The sequence below is a fragment of the Hypanus sabinus genome, chromosome 9 (genome assembly GCF_030144855.1).
Source record: "Hypanus sabinus isolate sHypSab1 chromosome 9, sHypSab1.hap1, whole genome shotgun sequence".
NCBI classification, from domain to species: domain Eukaryota; kingdom Metazoa; phylum Chordata; class Chondrichthyes; order Myliobatiformes; family Dasyatidae; genus Hypanus; species Hypanus sabinus.
In genome coordinates, this window is record NC_082714.1 from 161,433,040 (window position 1) to 161,455,816 (window position 22,777).

Sequence of the window (22,777 nt, forward strand, 5' to 3'; positions counted from 1 at the left end):
TTTCTCTCCAAACATTTGTCTCCCGTAAGCCAGAGCTAGAATTTCTGTCGCTGTGTACTGGGGTGAATTTGGTCAGTGGTGTTGATGTGTTTTCTGGCAAAGGAAGGCAGTGTACACGTTTCCTTTTACAATCTTCACACTCGTTTAAATACTATAGAGCAGGGTTTTCCAACCTTTTTTATGCGGTGTCCAATATCATTAAGCAGGGGGTCTGTGGACCCCAGGTTGGGAACCCCTGCATGGAGGGTTTTTAAGAGGCTGATCATAAACACAAGAAATTCTGCTGCAAGTCCAGAGCAACACCCACAAAATGCTGGAATCTATGGAGAGGAATAAACAGTTCTTCAGGACTGTTTTAAGAGATTCTTAGATGGGCAGGTGACAATGCTGACAGTGGACCGATATGGACCATGTGCAGGCAGAAGGGGTTAGTTATGCGTTTAATTGCTAGCTAATTACTTTGGTGCAGTATCGAGGAATGTAGGGCCTGTTCCTGCACCGTTCTGTATTCTGTTTCATCAGCAGGAGGCGATGTAGCTAATCTGCCTGGCATAAAAATTCAGAGGAGGTTATTAACGCTGGGAGACTGTGATCTAATACTCCGTGTGAGGGAACAATCCCGCATCTATCACGCCAGGTCAGATTGAGATTTATTTATCAATGTAAGTCGAAACACAGAGTTACCCAAGGCTTGTGCATTAACAACCAACGCAGCTGAGGATGCGCTGGGGGCAGCCCACAAGTGCCACCGCACATTCTGGTGCCCACAGAGCATGCTCACCACGTTCAGCAGAACAACAGCGGCAAATAAGAACTGTTTAATCCTCTTCATGGATGCTGACCGGCCTGCTGAGTTCCGCCAACATTTTGTGTGTTGCCCAAGCCTTCCACATCCCCCACCCACGCAAACACCTAGGGCCAGGTCTCCAACTCCAGGACAGTCTGCCTCTGGTCAAAAACCCTTTGAGCAAAATGGGTCTTCAACCTCATGTAGTGCTTCTGTGTCTCTCTGAAAACTTGCTGATTGGTTCTGGCAACACACACAAAGTGCTAGTGGAACACAGCTGGCCAGGCAGCATCTATGGGGAGAAGCACTGTCGACGTTTCGGCCCGAGACCCTTCATCACTCCTTATAGATGGTGCCTGGCCTGCTGTGTTCCACAGCATTTTGTGTGTGTTGTTTGAATTTCCAGCATCTGCAGATTTCCTCATGATTGTTTCTGGTATTTTTCTGTTCTTATTTTTGTTTTCCAGAACTCAAAGCCTTTTAAAATTTTTGTTTTGGTTAATTCCCTCACAGCCCCCTTTTTTTTTGTGCTGTGGTCAGGACTCGGGAGTGGGATTTGAACCCACATCCTGAGGGTAGGACGACTGAAATAATGGAGAAGGTTGAGCACACGTGCATGTGACTGACAAGAGTAAAGTGTTGGGGTGGACATAGCGCCAGAGACACGGGGAGAGGAAGATGACGAGAGAGTGGATGAAGTTTACTCAGCGTGACGAGCTCTTCATTAGGCCCAGATCAGAGTTTCAGATGCTGCAGGGTGGGGGGGGGGTGTGAGGTTGGTGGAGGCTCGGAGGTGATGGAGAGGCCAGGTGGGGTTGATGAGGTATCCAAGAACAGCTGAACTAACCTCTGTAAGAATTGTACAGCTCGACAACAGGCCCAAAGACCCAACTTATCAATATGAATGGATTGGCCTGCCTGAGCTAGTCCATTTACTGGCTTTTGGTCCACATCCCTCCAAACATTATACCTGTCTAAAGAACCTTTGAAACATTATTATTGTACCTGCCTCTGGCAGCTTGTTCCATTTGCCCATCACCCGAGTGAAAAATCTACTCCTCATGCCCCCCCATCTTCGACCTCTGACCTCTAATTTTAGACTCCCCTACCCTGAGGAAAAGAGAGCGCAGTCAAATAGAGTGGTGAATGGATGAAGAGGGAGGTTGGTGTCATGGCTTATTTCTGAACTGGAGGTGAGTGCTGGGTGTTGGACACGCAAGGTGGGACAGAGGCAACAGAGGTGCACAAGATGATAGGGGGTATAGATTGAGTGGACAGCCAGAGACTTTCTCTGAGGGTGTAACTGGCTGACACCAGAGGGCAGAGCTTTACAGTGATTGGAGGAAAGTATTGGGGAGAGGGGATGTCAGAGGAAGATTTTTTTACACAGAGTGGTGGGTGTGTGAAATGCCCTACCAGGACTGTTGGTAGAGGCTGACGTATAGCAGGGACATTGGAGAAGCTCTTAGATAGGCACATGGATGACCGAAAATGGACGCAATGTAAGAGGGAAGGGTTAAATTGATCTTGGAGCATTGTGGGCCGAAGGGGCTGTAATGCTATAATGGTGAGCAAGCTATAATGTTGTATGCAGTTAGCATATGTGTGGACTCTGCTGGGCTGTTGGCAGAATCTCAGATCAACTCACTCAAAGCTGCTGGGTAGATAAAAAATGGGAAAGAGTGAGGGAACGTTTGCCCTTTCACAAACAGTCCACTTCCCATTCTCTCACTGACCTTTCTGTTCTTGGCTGCCTTTGTGAAGAACCAGACCTGAAATTCCACATGAGTCGTTTTATAACTGAGTGGTGTGAACATTGAGTTGTGTAATTTCAGGTGACCAGTGCCCCCTGTGTTGGTTTTTCACTCTCCTGACCCACCCAGGGTCTGTCTTCCTGCTTTTCCCAATCCTCGTTACCCAGTTATTTTCTCTTCCTCATTGGTTCCATCTTCCCATTAGCCCAGTCCAGGTGCGCATTCCTTACTTACTCCAAAGTCGGCAGCCCCTCATGTCTCCACTCCAACCTCTGTCTCTACCTGCCCCTCCTACCCAATTACACCCATATGGGAGTAGTCCACAAGTGTGCCAAGCATGCCCACAACTCACCAACCCTAACCTGTACATTTTTGGAATGTTGGAGGACGCGGGAGCACCCAGAGGAGGCCCAAGCGGTCATGAGGAAAAGGTATGAACTTCTCATAGACAGCATTGGGATTGAACCCAGGGTGCTGGACTGTACACTAACCACTGTCTACATTCCCTTCTCTGACTCACCCACCAGCCATTATCCCCAAAACTCCACCCCTCCCTAGCTCCTGCTCACCTGGATTGATCTAAACCCAACCAAACCCTGTCTCACCCCTCCCTCTAACAACTATACACTGCCTCTTTCCCCTCCACACTGTCAGCATTGATGCAAGGTCTCCACACTGCAGGGGCCTAACCCATCGAGTCCCTCCAGAAATTCCAGATCACATCACCTTCACCCCTTCCACCTATCACCTCCCAACTTCCTACTTCATCCTCTTCCCCCATCCTCTCACCTACCACCAGCCAGCTTGACCACTTCCTCCTCCGCCCACCTTTTCTGGATTTGTGCCCCTTTCTTTCCAGTCCTGATGCAAGGTCCCAGGCCCATGGTTTCCAAGATTATCCTTATTTCTCTCCTTTATCAAAGGAAAAACATTGGGTACTTTCCAGTCCTTCAGCACCGTGCCCTTGGCTAGAGAAGACACTGGGATCTTGTTCATGGCCTCAGCCATTTCCCTTCTTTCTTCTTCCAAAAACCGAGGATATATCCCATAAGGACCTGGAGACTCATCCACCTTTTTCTTCAATAGACCCAGTACCACCACCTTCCCAAGCTCACAGATAACTTGGCACATAAGCAACCCTCACACTGCTCTGTCAACATTATCTGATGTGGGCTCCTCTCCATTCATGCAGCCCGATGTAGATTGAAGGACTGCCCTCCATCCACAAAAAGCAAGATTTCGCTGAACCCAACCATTTTAATTCCAATCCCCATTCCCATGTCAACATTTCATAGCCTCCTCTATTGACACAATGAGGCCAGTCTTGGGTTGGAAGAGAAACACCCATATTTTGTCTAGGTAGTCTCAAATGTTATGGTATAAACATCAATTTCTCTAACTTCCAGTAATTCCAACCCCCCTCCCCCCACTTCCGTTCCTCATTCTGGCCTCATACCTCTCACCTTTCCTCTTCTCATCTATCTATCAACTCCCCCTGGTGCTCGTCCTCCTTCCCTTTCTCCCAAGGTCCATTCTCCTATCAGATTCCTTTCTCTGCATCCCTTAATCTTTTCCACCTATCACCTCCCTTTTTTTTACTTCCTCCCCCTTCCCCCATATATCTGGCTTTTCTACCTTGTCATCCTTCTCCCCAGCCTCTCATTCTGGTTTCTTCCCTCTTCCTTTCCAGTCCTGATAAAAGGTCTCGCCCTGAAACGTCTGTCATTTATTTATTTCCATAGATGCTACCTGACCTGCTGAGTTCCTCCAGCATTTTGTGTGTTGCTGTGGATTTCCAGCATCTGCAGAATCTCTTGTGTTCATGACCCCAACTTCTCTCGTTCTTGGTATAAGTATAAAATGTCTTATAGTCTCTTCAATCCTAATTACCAAGGACATTTCTTGACTTCCTTTGATCTGTCTAACCCCCTGCTTGCGTTCGCTCCTTCATTCTCTATATTCCTCAAGGACCTTGTCTGAGATGAGCACCTTAAATCTTACATATACTTTCTTATTGTTTTTGATTATGTTCACAACTCTGTCATCATCCAAGTTTCATCACCCTGCCATCCCTGCCCTTACTGAAATGTGTCCCTGATTGCCCCCTCCGTTGATCAAGATTGGCCATGGATATTCTCTCCCAGCTGTCTGTATGATAGGCAAGCCAGGGCAGTACGATCTGGAGAGCAGGCTGTTGCCCGTGCAGCAGGCTCCCCCCCTCTCCACGCAGCTGATGAATCCAAAGGAATGGCAGAGACCGCTACAGCTTACTACAAGTTACAATTTAAATTATATACAGTATAAAAGTTAAATAACTAGTGTAAAAAGAGACCAAAAACAAAAAAAACATAGGTAGTGTCCATGGATTTATTGTTCATTCAAAAATCTAATGGCGGAGGGAAGAATCTGTTCCTAAAACACAGTGTGTGTCTTCAGACTCCCATACCTCCTCCCTGTTGGTAGCAATGAGAAGAGAGCATGTCCTGAGTGATGGGGGTCCTTAATGACAGAAGCTGCCTTTTTGAGGCATTGAACATGTCTTGATGCTGGGGAAGGGCCCCCATGAAGGAGCTGACTGAGTTCCCGACTTTCTGCAGCTTTTTCCAATCCTGTGGTGTATCCCCTCCATACCAGACAGTGATGCAGCTGGTCAGAATGCTCTCCACAATAATTCTGTGGAAATTTGTAGGAGTCTTTGTTGACAAACCAATAATTCTCAAACTCCTAACGAGATATAACCGCTGTCGTGCCTTCTTTGTAATTGTGATCAATATGTTGTGCTCAGGGTAGATCCTCAAGAGATGTTAACATCCAGGAATTTGAAACTGCTCACCCTTATCTCTGATAATTCCTCGATGAGGACTAGTGTGTGTGTGTGTGTGTGTGTGTTCCCTCAACTCCCCCTTCCTGAAGTCCACAATCAATTCCTTGGTCTTAGTGATGTTGAGTGCAAGGTTGTTATTGCAACACCAATCAACCAGCTGACCTATCTCACTCCTGTACACCTCCTTGTCACTGTATGAAATCCTGCCAACAATAGTTGTGTCATCGGCAAGTTTATAAATGGTGTTTGAGCTGTGCTGAACCGCATATTCATGGGTGTAGAGAGAGAGAGAGTCGATCTATCTTCGATTGGGCTAAACACGCAACCCTGAGCTGCACCAGTGTTGACTGACAGCAAGGAGGAGATGTTACTTCTGATCCATGAAGAGCGTGGTCTTCTGGTGGGGGAAGTCAAGGGTCCAGTTGCCGGCGGACGTACAGAGGCCCAGGTTTTGGAGCTTGTTGATTAGAACTGAGCATGTGATTGTGTTGAACACTGAGCTGAAATCAATAAACAGCAGCCTGTCTTGGGTTTTACTATTGTCCAGGTGATCAAGGCTGAGTGGAGAGCCAGTGAGATTGAAATTGTAGGCAAATTAAATGAAATTGGCAAATTGGTTCATCCTTGTCATACGTACAGTGAAAAACTTTTTATACATCCACAGAGATTGTTTCATTACAACAGCGCATCGAGGTAGTAGATGGGAAACCTGTAGCAGAATGCAGAATAAAGTCTCTCAGTTACAGAGAGTGCAGTGCCAATGACAACAAGGTGCATGGGTCATAATGCGGTAGAGTGTGAGGTCAGGAGTCTGTCTTAACTCCTCAGAGGTCCATTCAAGATTCTGCTTGCAATGGAGTAGACGCTGTCCTTGAGCCTGCCGGTACACGTTTTCAGACCTGTATTGTCTGCCCGACTGGACAGATAATATTCGGCGTGGGAGCTGTCTTTGATTGTGCTGCCTGCTTTGTCAATGCATAGAGAAGTGTAGACGTGGTTTACAGGGGAGAGGCTGGTTTCTGCGATGGGCTGAGCTGTGTCCACAGCTCCTTGTGGCTGTGGCAGGGCAGCTGCTACACTAAGCTGTAATACATCTGGATAGGGTAAAACTTGGTGAAGGTCCAGATTCGAGATTGTTTAATGTCATTTCCTGTACACCAGTGTGAAGGAGAACAAAATAATTGTTACTCCGGATCTGATGTAGCATTAAAAAACACAATGATAATAAAAACAAACTAAGTATATTGTATGTCCACAAAGTGATGCTAGGCACAGGAGAGTCTGTATTTAAGGTGATTGACTCTGACAGGAAGTTATACAGTAGTGTTGGTTGGGGGCATGGAGGGGTGGGTTCGTGTTGATCAGCCTTATTGCTTGGGGAAAGTAATTGTTTTTGGAGACATTCTGATAATATTCAAAGTAAATTTGTCATCAAAATACATATATGTCACCTTCTCTGAGATTCATTTTCTTGCAGGCATACTGAATCAATTCAATAATCGTATTATAATCAATGAAAGACTGCATCAACTGGGCAGGCAACCAGTGTGCAAATGACAATAAATTATGCAAATACAAAAGAGCAAGTTATTATAACAAGTAAACATATATTGAGAGCATGAGGTGAAGAGTCCTTGAAAGTGAGTCCGTCAGTTGTGGGGAGATCTTGATGATGGAGCATGTGAAGTTGAGAGAATTTAAAAAAAAAATTATCCCCTGTGGTCCAAGAGGCTGGAGGTTGAGGGGTAGTAACTGTTCCTAAATCTTGAGGTGTGAATCCTGAGGATCCTGTTCCTCCTTCCTTATGGCAGCAGCGAGAAGTGTGCAGGAGCTGGATGATGGGGGTCCCAAATGATAGATGCTGCTTTGCTGCGTATATGTATATTCTTAGGTAAAATTATAGTTTTTAACTATGTACCGTCTATTTTAACTTCCTGTTATATTATGCAAAGTCTATGTTAACATCCTGTTATATTATGCAAAGTTTTCTCACTGTTAGCCAATGAGGTACAAGGAAAAACTTTCCATAACATCAACGAGGTCTGTTGTGTTTAAAGAATAAATGTCGGCGCATCGTTAATTGTCGGGGGCGTTGGCCCCTTAAGACGTAGCGTGCGTCTTGCGTCACGGGCGTGCGCTGGCGACGGATCGCAGGGCCTGAGGCGGGTGGCGGACGAAGCCAAGAGGCCGAAAGCCGTTTCAGCGAGTCTCGGCGGCGGATCAGCGGCGGAGCCGGCCCCCCCGGCCTCACCATGAGCATGTTCGGCAAGCTGTTCGGCACGACAAACAAGGCGGGCAAGGGGCCGAGCCCTCAGGATGCCATCCACCGGCTGCGGGAGACTGAGGAGATGCTGACCAAGAAGCAGGAGTTCCTGGAGAAGAAGATCGACCAGGAACTGCTCATCGCCAAGAAGCACGGCACCAAGAACAAGCGCGGTACGGGGAGGGGAGGGTGGTGAGGTTCGGGGTCGGGTCGGGTGGGGCCGAGGGGTCCCCGGCCTGGGTGGGGGGTGGATTTGAGGGCATTGGATGGTACAGGGTAAGGGACGGAAAATTAGGCGGTAGGGAAGGGTTGGGAGAGTTAGGGACCTGGAGAGGGAAGGGGTGTGTGTGTGGGGGGGGGCGAGGTAAATTTGGAGGGTCGAGGGTTGGGGCAAATGGAAATCAGTGGGTGAGAGGGGTGTGTGGGGGGGCGAGGTAAATTTGGAGGGTCGAGGTTGGGGCAAATGGAAATCAGTGGGTGAGAGGGGTGTGTGTGGGGGCGAGGTAGATTTGGAGGGTTGGGGCAAATGGAAATCAGTGGGTGAGAGGGAGGGATTCAGAAGGGGGTGGGGTACTGCGTAGGGGCCCGGGGATATTCAGGGCTGTAGGGAAGGTGTATGAGCAGGGGAGAGGGAAGGGGTGGAGGGGGGCGAGGAGCTTCGGGAGAGGGTGGGAGCTGGGAAGACAGTTCATTGCCGAGGGGTGGGGAGGTGCTTGGAGGAGCCAGGAGAGGTTCAAGGCCAAACGGGAGGGAGGTTAACGTATAGGGGAAGTGTAGAGGGAAGGGATGAGGTGGATTCAGGGCTGGGGATGGGATGAGGCAGGAGGGTGAAGTGAAGTGGCCTGGGGAGGTTCAGGCCTGAAGGGGAGAGGAATGGGGGGGGGGCAAGACATGGAGAGGGAATACCAGACATGGAGAGGGGTTGCTCAGGGAGGTTGTGATCAGGAGTGAGATAAAGAGATAAACGTGGGGTGGGGGTGTCTTGTTTACAGGGATACGCCCGGTGTGGGCACTAATCTGTGAGATTCGGTTCTGGGCCCAGGTGGGATGGGTGGTGGTGATGGCGGTTAAGGGCCAGGGGTGGAGGGGGTTGGGATTGCGATCAGGAGGGTGAGAATTGTGGTGGGGTTTGAGCCATTGGAGGCAGAATCCAGGAGTGAGGGAATTGGGGGACTGTGGATGGGGGCCCATAGGTGGATCTGGATCTGAAATGAGGTGTATTGGTAGGTGAGGGGTGTGGGTGTAATCCAGGAGGATGAGGTCTGTGACTGGAAAGGGAGTGTTGCAACATTTAGCAGACTGAAAGTCGAACAAAACAGGATCAAATTGTAAATCTTTGATGAAATTAAATATTTTAATAGGGATCTGGAAACTAAACCATTTTAAATAAAGAAGTTTAAGACTATTCTGACAGAAAAGATGATTAATGATTTTATGCCACTTTCCTTATTAATAATTCCTATACTGTCAGAATTCTTATGCAAAATTGTAATAAAATTGCCTATCATTATAATTTTGTATAATAATTCTGAGCTCTCGGAATTGTAAATAAGGGATGAGCGCAAGCATGATCTGTCTTTCTTACACACTTTTCTAATTCTTAATCTTGTTGGTTCAAGTTTCACTCCAACGTTGACAGTCTCAGGTGATACTGTAAAAGGAATTTCATTATTGTAAATGTTTCTGTTTTGATCTGTGTACAGACATAAAAAATCCCTGACTCAGTCTCTCCAAGGCAGCTGATAATTAGTCACCAAAATCAGATTATCAGGTCATTGTCACAAATTTAATGATGTCTTTCCTATATTACTAGTGTTTGAAAATTCTTGTTTAAAATGTGTTTTTGGATGTTCTAAAGTAGAGTGGAGGATTCAGATTTATTTATCAGTGTACATTGAAATACAGTGAAATGTGTCATTTACATTATCAACCAATGCATCCTAAAGATGTGCTGGGGGCAGCCTGAAAGTGTTTGGATGTTTGATGGTGAAGGTATTGCAGTTAAGGTGCCAGTCCATGGGAGTTCAGTAACTCTAGTATTAAACCAAGTCTCGAAGAGGAAAAGAACACTTAGCCTATTGTTATTACTTTACCGACTGCTATTTGATGTTCTATCCACAGTTAATGGCATATCTCTTTGTAAAGTAAAACAGCTAAGATTCCATGAATTTTATTAAAATTGTAATTTTAGTTTATCTTCAACTTCTCTGGCATTTCCTAAAATGCCATATAGGAGTGGTCTTCCTCAATTTTCCAGGAAGTAATCACAGTCCAATCACATGACCATCAATATCTGTGGCTACTGAATGTCTAAACTCCATAGGAGATCATGAGACATTGGAGTTGAATTAGGCCATTTGGCCCATCGAGTCTGCTCTATCTTTCATTCTGCATTGTTTGATTTATAGTCTTTGAAATCCTTATCCAACTAAAATGTATTGCTCTAAAAACAACAAAATGCTGGAAGTGCTTAGTTTTTTTTTTAGTGACTATGAATTTATCAAAAGAGTTACAACATGCATACCAGCTCCATTTATTTTCTTGAATCTCTAGCCAATGAGCACAGCTTAATAAGTAGCATATAGAAATAGAAAATTCTAGAAATACCGGTTCTGGTAAGAGTGAAATGGATGAATATTTCATGTTTGTTACCATTCATCAGAACCTGCATCGAATGAAAAATCATTCAGTCTAGATAGAAGGTCAGTCTGAACCATTGCCTCTGTTTTTCTGCTCACAGAACTTACAGAACTGGCTGTCTGTGGCATTTCCTGAACTTTGAATTTGTAGAACTGCAGTATCTTGGTTTTGTATTTCAGAAGATAGCATGCCATGTGGTCTGTGGCCTGATGGTTTTACACTACAGAATACCTGAACAAAACTTTGTGATGCTGGCATGCTGTGGTCAGAGGTACAAAAACATAGAATATTTCTGATCTTTAACCAAAAAGGCTAACTCTTCTCATAATATATTTTAAAACTTCTTGTGGGGCATTCTGTAAATAAAACCACAGGCTAGACGGGTTCGCAGGATAGTTTTATCATAGGGGTTCCCAACTTGCGATCCACAGATCCCTTGCTTAATGGTATTAGTCAATATCATAAAGGTTGGGAGCTTCTGGTCTATCATCGCAATTGATTTTATCACACTTCCTCTTGAATTAATGTTTGCTCAGATTTAAAAATAAGTTATCTAATCTTCTTAAGCAGTCCTGTCAAATAATGAGTTTAATGAACTATGTAATTGTTGAAAATTTCATACCCAGTATCCTAGGTGGTAACTTGAAAGCAGAGCGGTTACTGGGTCAGGAGTCCAGCACAGGTAACTGGAGGGATTGTGGGGAAGAACACAGACTGTGCTCTGAAGGAGCTCAACCATACAGAGAGAGCATCAGCAGTAGGGGAAGTATTCAAGAAGATTCTAGGAATAAGATTTAGATACTTGTATTTAGAAAAGCATGGGCTTATTAGGGACAGTCAGCATGATTTTGTGCACGGCAGGTTCTATCTCATAGATTTGATTGAGATTTTGCAGAAATGAAGATGGTTGATTAGGTAGAGTAGTGGATATTGTCAACATGAACCTTGGTGTAGCCTTTGACAAGATTTCCAAAAGTTCCTGCCTGGAAAGCACGAAAGGGCTGTTAAAACAATAACTTCACACCATTTTAAAAGTTTCTTCCCTCGGCAGTTAATCTGATCAATAATTCTAGGTACAATCCCCAACCCTAGCCCCTCTATCTGTTACCCCCATCACTGCACTGTAAGCACTTTTTATAATGCTGTTTACATTAGTATAGTAGTATAGGCGAGTCTGTGACCAGTGATGTTCCACAGGGAAGTGATAGTCCGGCACAGAACAAAAAGCAGCATTCAGCAATGATAAAGAATTATATAAAAATAAAGCTGGTTAAAGTAGAAATATGGAATAAAATGTGCATAAATACCAGCATTTATTTACAATGTAAACAGCATTTTTAAAAGTGGTTTGAAGTGTTTACCATCCTGTGTTTGTAATGTATCTTATTGATTAGAATGAGCAAGTAGGTGAACTGATTAGTACACCTGCAGATGAGACAAAAGCTGGTGGAGTTAGAGGTAGCAGGGAAGGTTGTCAGAGCATACATCTGGATGCACACCAGTTGGAAATTGGGGTGGAGAAATGGCAGCTGGAGCAAGTGTGAGATGATGTGTTGTGGGGGAAGTGGCAGGATCCTTGGGAGCATTCATGTTCAGAGGATGCTGGGTTAACACAAGTAGATAGGGTTGTGAAGGTGGTGCACGGTATATGTGCTTCCTTTGGTCAGGGCATTTAGTGTACAAATTAGGAAGTAGTTCCAGCTGTAGAAAACATTGGTTAGGCCACATTTGGAGTATTGTTTGCAGTTCTAGTCACCATGTTAGAGGAAGGATGTGGAGGCCTTGGAGAATGTGTAGAAAGGGTTAACCAAGATATTCCTTGTTTATTAACCCTAAGAAGTTGTGTGACTTGGAATAGTTTTCTGTGGAGTATTAGAGAATGTAGGGTGACCTGATAGAAATTTATAAAATTGAAAGTTGAAAATGTCAAATATTCAAGACCAGTAGTTTGTGGTGACAGGAAAAATTTAAAAGAGATTTGCAAAACAAGTTTTTTTTTACACAGAGTGGTAGCTTCCTGGGAAGCGTTGCTGGGGAGTGATAGAAACAGTTTATTTTATTAGTAAGTAGCAGTGTTCAAGAGGAAATTAGACGGGACAGCCAGGGAATAGAAGGGTATACAGCAAAAGGGATTGGTTTACATTGGTACTGACATTGAGCCAGAGGGACATTCCTGTGTTGTACTGTTCTGTGTTCAATCCATATTTTGCATTATTGCCTCATTTTTGACTGATCTTTGAATACAGAAACAAGATGGTTATTTCCCTGATGAATATAACATTTTCTCTTGATTCCATAGCACTAATGAAAAACAAGGAAGAGAGTTTCCCAACATTTAACCTTCATTGGCACCACAAACTACCACTGGTTTACTGGCTGTTTATTTCTTGGTATATGTGTGGAAGCACTTTGTATAAAATTACCTTCCCATTTCCTTCGTGATGATGTTTAGATTGTATTAATAATCATTAAGTACAGATCCCCCTTACCCACACCATGGGAAATGAGCATCACTGTCGTTTTCTCAGCCAAAGTTCTCCATTTGTTTTTGCTGCCCTGCTGCTTCCTGCTTTGGCAACATCTCAGTTTTGAAATGATCATCATCTCTCATTTTTAAAAAAAAGCTGTTTAGATTTTCACCAAGCTCTTTATTATATATACAAATAGCTCATTTAATATTGGTTGTAGTTAGTTTGCTAGCAGTCCCATGGATTGACTTTGGATTTTTTTTGCAATCTTGTTTGCCTGTTCTTTGACTGGTTAATCTGCAGATTAAGTTATGTTGGAAATGGGTGTGTATTTCCTGTACGTCATGAATCCATGCAAAATGTGACCTTTGCTCTGCAAGCCATTAAAACAAAGCCGACTGGAGCAAACTTTCAGCCAGACAACCTCATAAACTTCATCGGATGTGAGCTTTTCCTTTGTGGAAATTTGCTTCAGTGTTTCTCTCCTCCATGTTGCCTGTGTGACAGAAAGGAAGTGGCTGCAGTTTGAGTAGAATGGTTCTCTGTAGATCTTTACCCAGCTGTGTGAGCAGATAGTTTTTGAATTATGAAACTTAATTCCAGCATTGGCATCCTGAGTCTATACATAAATTACTTTTTAACCTAGATCCATAATGTGCCATGCTGTTCTGCCTTTCAGTTAGAGTCACAGGCCCTTTGGTCTGTTGATGATGTTTAAATGTGGATAGCTCATTGCTTCCACATGTACTGTAATGCTGAGTCTGTCTTTAGAAAAGGAATGATTCTGGGGTGAGTGATTGACTATTGATTCCAACTAATTAAAGGGACAGTCACCAGGTTAATCATTCTAGTTTTATTTTAGAATCCATTAAAGTGCATTGTAAACACGAGATTCTGCAGATGCTGGAAATCCAGAGCAACACACAAAATGCTGGAGGAACTCAGCAAGTCAGGTAGCATCTATGGAAGGGAATAAATGGTCAACGTTTTGGTCTGAGATTCTTCATCAAAAATCACGATGGAAGTTCCTTGGCCTGAAATGTGGACTGCTTATTCCTCCCCATAAATGTCTCTGCCCTGCTGAGTTCCTCCAGCATTTTGCATGAGAAGTGTATGGAGGCTTCAGCCATTTTGATACTTCTGATTTGCCTTTTTCATTCCTCTCTGCTGGTACAGACACCTTATCACTCTGTTAACCATGCATACCACATTTGCTCATTACCTCAGCTATGGCACTTGGCTTTTCTTGTCATCAGCAGATGTACTTGCACCTGCTATACTAGTGTTCAGTAGCTGTTGTGTATGGGGACAGCACAGTAGCTAGCACTTGGTGCATTGCTTTATAGTACCCATTGTAAGATTGGGGTTTGATTCTCGCCGCTATGTCTAAGAGTTGTACATTCTCCCCGTGTCTGGATGTGTTTCCTCCCACATTCAAAAGACATACGGTTCGTGTTAGTAAGTTGTGGGCATGCTGTTTTGGCACCAGAAGTGTGGTGACACCTGTGGGCCGTCCAGCACAATGTTCACTGATTTGATTTGTTGCAGACAACTATGTTTTAATGTCAGTGTGACAAAGCTCATCTTTATCTTTACCTATACCCTTATTTCTTCAACTTGCTCTTCTGTTGAGACTTTATTTAAAGTATTGGTTTGTCTGAGCTGTAGATCATTCTGTTAAGTGATTTTGCTTTGATTTAGTATTGAAATTTTTACTTCCCCAAAGCACCTTAGGCATTTTTACCATTCATCCATGTGGTTTAGCTGCTGTTGTCGTCATATTTTATTCACAAGATTATAATTTTTTGAGTTTCTACAATGCGACAAAACAAAAAAAGGTAAAAATTTATACAGTGCAAACTAAACATCAAAAGTACAGTTCATAACAATTAAGAAAAGAACCCATAATAGAATCATAATTAATTTTAAGTTATTTGCGCGATGTCTTCATCAAATTATAAAATATAAGCGAGTTGAAGTAGTTTTGTCCTGTGGAATGTCGACCATGTGACCAAGCTCACTTTCACCAAGTTTTTCCAGGACTTGGCTGGAGCTATTTGTGCAGATAACTGGGAGGATTTGTTTAGTTCATGGGTCTGGATGGGGGCATTCCGGAGGAGTCACAGACACTAGAGCTTATAAAATAGTCTGCTGGTTGCATAAACCCAATATCAGGCCGCCCATAAAACTGGAAGTGAATTCCAAACAGATATTGCAATAATAAAGTAGAGATTTTTTTTGATTCGGAACAAGAAGGCAGTGGGAGATCACCTAAGGATTTCTAGCGGGAAGCCACATCTGCACCCGGTGCATCGAGATGCAACTCCTACAGGACCGTGTTAGGGAACTGGAGATGCAACTCGATGACCTTCGTCTGGTCAGGGAAAGTGAGGAGGTGATACAGGCAGGTGGTCACTCTGGGGCCACTGGAGACAGAGAAATGGGTCACAGTCAGGAGAGAGAAGGGAAGAGCCACGTACTAGAGAGTACCCCTATGGCTGTACCCCTTCACAGTAAGTATTCCTGTTTGAGTACTGTTGGGGGAGACAGCCTGCCTGGGGGGAATCACAGTGGCCATGCCTCTGGCACAGAGTCCGGCCGTGAGGCTCAGAAGGGTAGGGAAAGGAAGAGGATGGCAGTAGTGATAGGGGACTCTGTAGTTGGGGGGGTCAGACAGGCGATTCTGTGGACGCAGGAAAGAAACTTGGATGGTAATTTGCTTCCCAGGTGCCAGGGTCCAGGATGTTTCTGATCGTGTCCAAGATATACTGCGGTGGGAAGGAGAACAGCCAGAGGACATGGTACATATTAGTACCAATGACGTAGGTAGGAAAAGGGAAGAGGTTCTGAAAGAAGACTACAGGGAGTTAGGAAGGAAGTTGAAAAGCAGGATCACAAAGGTAGTAATCTCAGGATTACTGCCTGTGCCACACAACAGTGAGTATAGGACTAGGATAAGGCGGAGGATAAATGCGTGGCTGAGGGAATGGAGCAGTGGGCACGGATTCAGATTTCTGGATCATTGGGACCATTTTTGGGGCAGGTGTGACCTGTACATAAAGGATGGGTTGCACTTGAACCTCAGGGGGATCAAGATCCTGGCGGGCAGTTTGATAGAGCTGTTGGGGAGGGTTTAAACTAGTTTGGCAGAGGGGTGGGAATCAGAATGTGAGTGCAGGGATTAAGGTAGAAGGACAAGGGCATGATGCTAAGAGTTCTGAGTGGATGAGGAAGGACAGGCAGGGGACAAAAGATAATTGTAGCCAGTTAAACGGGTTGAAATGTGTCTATTTCAACACTAGGAGTATTAGGAACAAGGAGGATGAACTTAGAGCATGGATTAGTACTTGGATCTACGATGTTGTGGCCGTTACTGAAACTTGGTTGGAGGAAGGGCAGGATTGGATGATGCAGGTCCCGGGTTCAGGTGTTTTAAAAGGAATAGGATGGGAGGTAGAAAAGGGGGGGAGTGGCATTGCTGGTCAGGGATAGTATCACGGCTATAGAAAGGGAGGACGCTGCAGAGCGAGGGTCCATGGAGTCAGTCTGGGTGGAAGTCCGAAATAGGAAGGGATCAATCACTGTGCTGGGAGTAGTCTAGAGGCCCCCAAATAGCCCTCAGGACACCGAGGAGCAGATAAGCAGGCAGATTTTAGAATGGTGCAGGAAATACAGGGTAGTAGTTATGGGTGATTTCAACTTCCCTCATATTGACTGGCACCTCCTGAGTGCAAGAGGGATAGATGGGGCTGAATTTGTCAGGTGTGTTCGAGAAGGATTCCTGACGCAGTATGTGGACCGGCCGACGAGAGGAGAGGCTTTACTTGATCTAGTTCTGGGTAATGAACCCGGTCAGGTGGCGGACCTCTTGGTGGGGGAGCATTTTGGTGAGAGTGATCACAACTCCCTTAGCTTCAGCATTGCTATGAAAAAGGATAAAAACAGACAAAATGGGGAAATGCTTAACTAGGGAAGGGCTAACTATGAAGAGATGAGGCTGGAATGAGTGAGAATAAACTGGAAACAGATGTTCAAAGACAAAAACGCAGAAGTAATGTCGGAGAAGTTTAGGGACCACTTGAGCTGGTTTCAGGATAAGTTTATCCCACTGAGGCAAGGAAAAAATAGTAGGAAAAGGGAACCGTGGCTGACCAAAAATGTGAGGCAACTCTTCAAGAGGAAAAAGGAAGCATATGTTAAATATAAGAAGCAGGAAGTAGGAGGGGCTCATGAGAAATATAGGGTAGCCAGGAAGGAGCTAAAAGAAGGACTTAGGAGAGCTCGAAGGGGGCATGAGAAGGCCTTGACATGTAGGATTAAGGAGAACCCCAAGGCATTCTATGCGTATGTGAAGAACAGGAGGATGACAAGAACAAAGGTGGGACCGTTAAAGGATAAAGAGGGCAACATGTGCCTGGAGGCGGAGGAGATTGTGGAGGTCCTAAATGAATACTTTGCTACAGTATTCACAAGTGAAAAGGATCTTGATCAGGGTGAGGTCGAAGTATAGCGGGCCTGTGTGCTGGACGATGTGGAGATTAAGGAAGAAGTAGTGTTGGATCTTCTTCAAAACATTAAGATTGAAAAATCCCCAGGGCTGGATATGATACACCCCAGGTTGTTGTGGGAATTGAGAGAAAAGACTGCAGGAGCATTAGCTATGATCTTTGAATCCTTTTGGCTACAGGGGAAGTGCCGGAGGACTGGAGAATGGCAAATGTAGTTCCCTTGTTTAAGAAAGGTAATAGGGAGAAACCTGGGAACTATAGACTGGTGAGTCTTGCGTCAGTGGTCTGCAAACTACTGGAAAGGATTCTTAAGGATAGGATCTATGAGCATTTGGAGAAGTACAGTCTACTCATGGATAGTCAACATGGCTTTGTGAAGGGAAGATTGTGCCTCGCGAGCTTGATTGAGTTTTTTGAAGAGGTAACAAAAGAAATTGATGAGGGTAGGGCAGTGGATGTGGTCGACATGGACAATAGCAAAGCATTTGACAAGGTCCCTCATGAGAGATTCATCCAGAAAATCATGAGGCATGGGATAAGTGGAACCTTGGCTGTTTGGATAAAAAATTGGCTTAAAGGAAGAAAGCAGAGGATAGTTGTGGAAGGAAAGTATTCTGCCTGGAGGTCGGTGACTAGTGGAGTGACGCAGGGATCTGTTCTGGGACCCCTGCTATTTGTGATTTTTATAAATGACCTGGATGTAGAGGTGGAAGGATGGGTGAGTAAGTTTGTGGATGACACGAAGATTGGAGGAGTTGTAGATGGAGCTGTAGGTTGTCGAAGGTTACAAGAGGATATAGACAGGCTGCAGAGTTGGGCAGAAAAATAGCAGATGGAGTACAATCCGGACAAGTGTGAGGTGATGCATTTTGGAAGGACAAACCAGAAGACTGAGTACAGGATTAATGGTCAGTTACTTAAGAGTGTGTATGAACAAAGGGACCTTGGGATTCAAATCCATACATCCTTCAAGGTCGCTGCACAGGTTGATAGGGTAGTTAAGAAGGCCTATGGGATACTAGGCTTCATTAACAGGGGGATTGAGTTCAAGTGTAGAGAGGTCACGTTGCAACTCTACAAATCTCTGGTGAGACCGCACTTAGAGTATTGTGGTATTTTGGTCACCTCGTTATAGGAAGGATGTGGAAGCTGTGGAGAGGGTGCAGAGGAGATTTACCAGGATGTTGCCTGGTTTGGAGAACAAGTCATATGAAGCAAGGTTAGCAGAGCTGGGACTTTTCTCTTTGGAGCGTAGAAGAATGAGAGGGGACTTGATAGAGGTCTACAAGATTATGAGAGGCATAGATAGGGTGGATAGTCAGTGCCTGTTTCCCAGGGCACCAATAGCAAACACCAGAGGGCATAGGTACAAAATTAAGGGAGGGGAGTTTAGGAGAGACATCAGGGGTAAGTTTTTTTACACAGAGGGTTGTGAGTGCCTGGAATGACTTGCCAGGGATGGTGGTGGAGGCTAAAACATTAGGTGTATTTAAGAGCCTCTTGGACAGGCACATGGATGAAAGAAAAACAGAGGGTTATGGGGTAGTGTGGGCTTAGTACTTTTTTTTAAGGATTATATGGGTTGGCACAACATGGAGAACTGAAGGGCCTGTACTGTGCTGTAGTGTTCTATGGTTCTGTTAGCCCTTAATTTGGTTGACAGTTTGAAGCGGTCTTCCATCCATGATCCCGGGAATGAAAAGTTTGATATGAGAAGTGTTTGGCTCTAGGCCTAGGGTACGCACTGCATTTCAGAAAAATGAGGGGATACTGATTGAAAATGACCAAAAATGGAAAGGCCTAGAGGGAGTGGACTTGGAGAGGATGTTTCCAATAATGGGAGAGTGTAGGACCAGAGGGCACAGCCTCAAAATAGAGAGACATCAGTTTAGAACAGAGATGAGGAGGAATTTCTTTAAGTGTGGTGAATATGTGGAAATCATTGTCACAGATGTGTGGGGAGGCCAAGTCAAGGATAGGTATGGAATGGCAGAGCATACTCATCGGCCAAGAGTTCTAATTCTGCTCCTATATCAATGGTCTAAAGAATGATGCAGACATTCTATATACAGTTGCAAGAAAAAGTTTGTGAACTGTTGCAATTACCTGGTTTTCTGCATTAACTGCTTATAAAATGTAGTCTGTTCTTCATTGAAGTCACAATAATAGACAAACACAATCTGCCTCAACTAATAACACAAATAGTTGTATTCTAAATTTTTTTTATTGAATTTTCAAATAGGTTACAGAAAGAAAAAAAAATTATCAACCCTTACCCCCTCCCCTTAACCCCTCCCCCCTAACATATCCCTATAGAAAAAAAAGAGAAGAAAAAAGAAAGAAAGAAAGAATGCCTGGATATCGGAAGATCCCCACATGCTCCACGGAGTTCATAATAGTTTTAATATGTATATTTATTTCTTTCCCCAGATAACCAATAATTTTATCTTCTGAGCATCTATATATTTAATCCTATTTTTTGTAAATAAGGACGCCAAATTTTCAGAAATATTTCATATTTATCTCTTAAATCATAAGTAATTTTTTCAAGTGGAATGCAGCTAAAAATTTCATTCTTCCAACAATCTATACTTAAGTATGAATCTGATTTCCAAGTAACTGCAATAGCCTTTTTGGCTACTGCCAATGCAATTTTTATGAATTCTTTCTGATATTTATTCAATTTGGATTTCAATTTTATCCCTTCAATATCACTTAGTAAAAATAATGTTGGATTATGTGGAAGTTGTATTCCAATAATTTGTTCCAGTAAAACTCTTAAATTTGTCCAAAAAGATTGAATTTTAAAACAAGACCAAGTAGAGTGTAAAAAAGTACCAATTTCTTGATTAGATCGAAAACATTGATCAGATAAATTTGAGTTTAATCTATTTATTTTTTGTGGTGTAATATGATGTAAAAAGTTATATTGTACTAATCTTAGTCAAACATTTATTGTATTTGTCAAACTGTCAAGACATAATCTTGACCAACTTGTTTCATCAATTTTAATATTCAAATCAGTTTCCCATTTTTGTCTTGACTTATGAATTCCTTGTTTGTCTGTTTTTTGAATCAAATTATACATAACAGAAATAATTTTTAATTTTTTTCTTTTATGAATTAAAGTTTCTATTTCATTAGGTTTCAGCAATAACATTGTTTGACCCAGTTTATCTCTTAAATAAGCCCTTAATTGGAAATAACAGAAAAGAATATTTGATATTTTATATTTATTCTTTAATTGGTCAAATGACATTAATATACCTCCTTCAAAACAGTCTCCTATATATCTAATCCCTTTGTGAAACCAGTTATATAAAAGTTGATTATCCATTTTAAAAGGGGTAAGTTTATTTTGAATTAAAGGTCTCTTAGCTAATAAAGATTTCTTTATCTCATCATCAGCATTTATCTTATTCCATAAATCAATCAAATGTTTTAATATAGGAGATTCTTTCTTTTCCCGTATCCATATAGATTCCCATTTATATATAAAATCTTATATTTTCTAATATTTTATCTAATTCTATTCTAATCCATGCCGGGTTATTTTCATCAAAAAAGATGCAAGAAATCTAAGTTGATTTGCTTTGTAATAATTCTTAAAATTTGGTAATTGTAACCCTCCTAGGTCAAATTTCCATGTCAATTTTTCCAACGATATCCTTAACATCTTACCTTTCTAAAGGAATTTCCTCACACATTTATTTAACTCTTGAAAAAACTTCTGCGGTAATTGTATTGGTCGTGTTTGGAATAAATATTGTAATCTAGGGAATATATTCATTTTTACAGCACTGACTCTACTTATTAATGTTATTGGTAACATCAACCATTTATCAAGATCCTCTTGAATTTTTTTCAGTAATGGCAAATAATTTAATTTATATAAATTCTTTATATCATTATCAACTCATACCTAAATACTTTATACCATTTATCGGCAATCTAAATTGAGTTATTAATCGATATTGACTATAGTCTCCTTTAGCAAGGGATAGAATTTCACTTTTATCCCAATTTTTTTAATACCCTGATATTTTCCCATATTCTTCCAATCTAGATAATTTACGCAACGAATGCAATGGGTTAGTTAGATAAATCAGAACATCACCAACAAATAAGTTAATCTTATATTTCTCCTGATTAACTCTGAACCCATAATATCTGAGTCAGTTCTAATTAATTCAGCTAATGGTTCTATCACCAACACAAATAAAGCAGGTGATAATGGACAACCTTGTCTAGTTGAGCTTATTAACTGAAATGATGTTGAAATTTGGCCATTTGTCACCATTTTAGCTTTGGGGTTAGGATTTAAGGTTTTAATCCACTTTATAAAAGATACTCCTAATCCATATTTTTCCAATACCTTAAATAAAAAATCCCATTCCAATCTATCAAATGCCTTTTCTGCATCCAAAGCAGCTGCCACACTCATTGCTTCCCTCTTTTGTGCCAAATGAATTATGCTAAGTAACCGAGTTACATTATCTGCCGATTGTCTATTTTTAATAAATCCTGTTTGGTCCATGTGTATTAATTTTGGTAAGTATTTAGATAATCTATTAAATAAAATCTTTGCTATTATTTTATAGTCCGTGTTCAACAAAGAAATGGGTCTATATGATGTTGGCTTTAAAAGATCTGTCTTTTTTTGGCAGTACTATTAAAATAGCTGTCGAAAAAGATTCTGGAAGTTTATGTGTTCTTTCCACTTGGTATATTAGCTCCATAAAAGGAGGAATTAATAAATCTTCAAACTTTTTGTAAAATTCAGGCAGAAAACCATCTTCTCCTGGAGATTTATTATTCTGAAGTGATCCTAGAGCTTCTTTGACCTCTTTTAATGTAAAAGGCACATCTAAGCCATTCTGTTCTTCGGAATTCAATTTTGGGAGAGCTATTTGTGATATGAACCTTTCTATCTCAACAATATCATTTTATGATTCTGATTAATACAGTTCAGAATAAAAAAAATAAAAGTTTCATTGATTTGTAAAGGTTTATAAGTAATTTTATTTACACTTGTTCTAATTGCATTTATCATTTTGGAGGCCTGGTCTGTTTTTAACTGCCAAGCAAAAATCTTGTGTGATCTTTCACCTAGTTCATAATATCTCTGTTTAGTTCTCATAATTGTTTTTTCTGTTCGGTTTGTCTGAAGTGTATCATATTGTAGCTTCTTATTAACAAGTTGTCTTTGTTTTTCTTCTGTCATATATCTTTGAGATTCTTTTTCTAATTTTGTAATCTCTTTTTCCAATTGATCTATTGCTACCATATATTCCTTCTTAATTTTAGAAGTATAACTTATTATCTGGCCTCTCAAATATGCCTTCATTGCTTTCCATAATATAAATTTATCACCAACTGAATGTGAGTTTGTAACTAAAAAAAACTGAATCTGTTTTTTCATAAAATCACAAAAATCTTGATGTTTTAATAATATTGAATTAAATCTCCATCTGTAAATCAATTCCTTCTTATCCATCATTATCATTGTCATTATCAAAGGGGAATGATCTGA

General features: G+C 42.2%; 1 protein-coding gene across 1 annotated transcript in view; it reads left to right on the forward strand.

Moving 5' to 3' along the window:
• The first annotated feature begins 7,486 nt into the window (after nt 1-7,486).
• The window catches only part of chmp4ba (charged multivesicular body protein 4Ba), a 45,090-nt gene continuing 29,799 nt past the window's right edge, over nt 7,487-22,777 (forward strand). Inside the window, exon 1 of the mRNA XM_059980993.1 lies at nt 7,487-7,801. Within this exon, the coding sequence (XP_059836976.1) occupies nt 7,618-7,801 (184 nt within the window). The 5' untranslated portion in view covers nt 7,487-7,617. The remainder of the gene's footprint in view (nt 7,802-22,777) is intronic.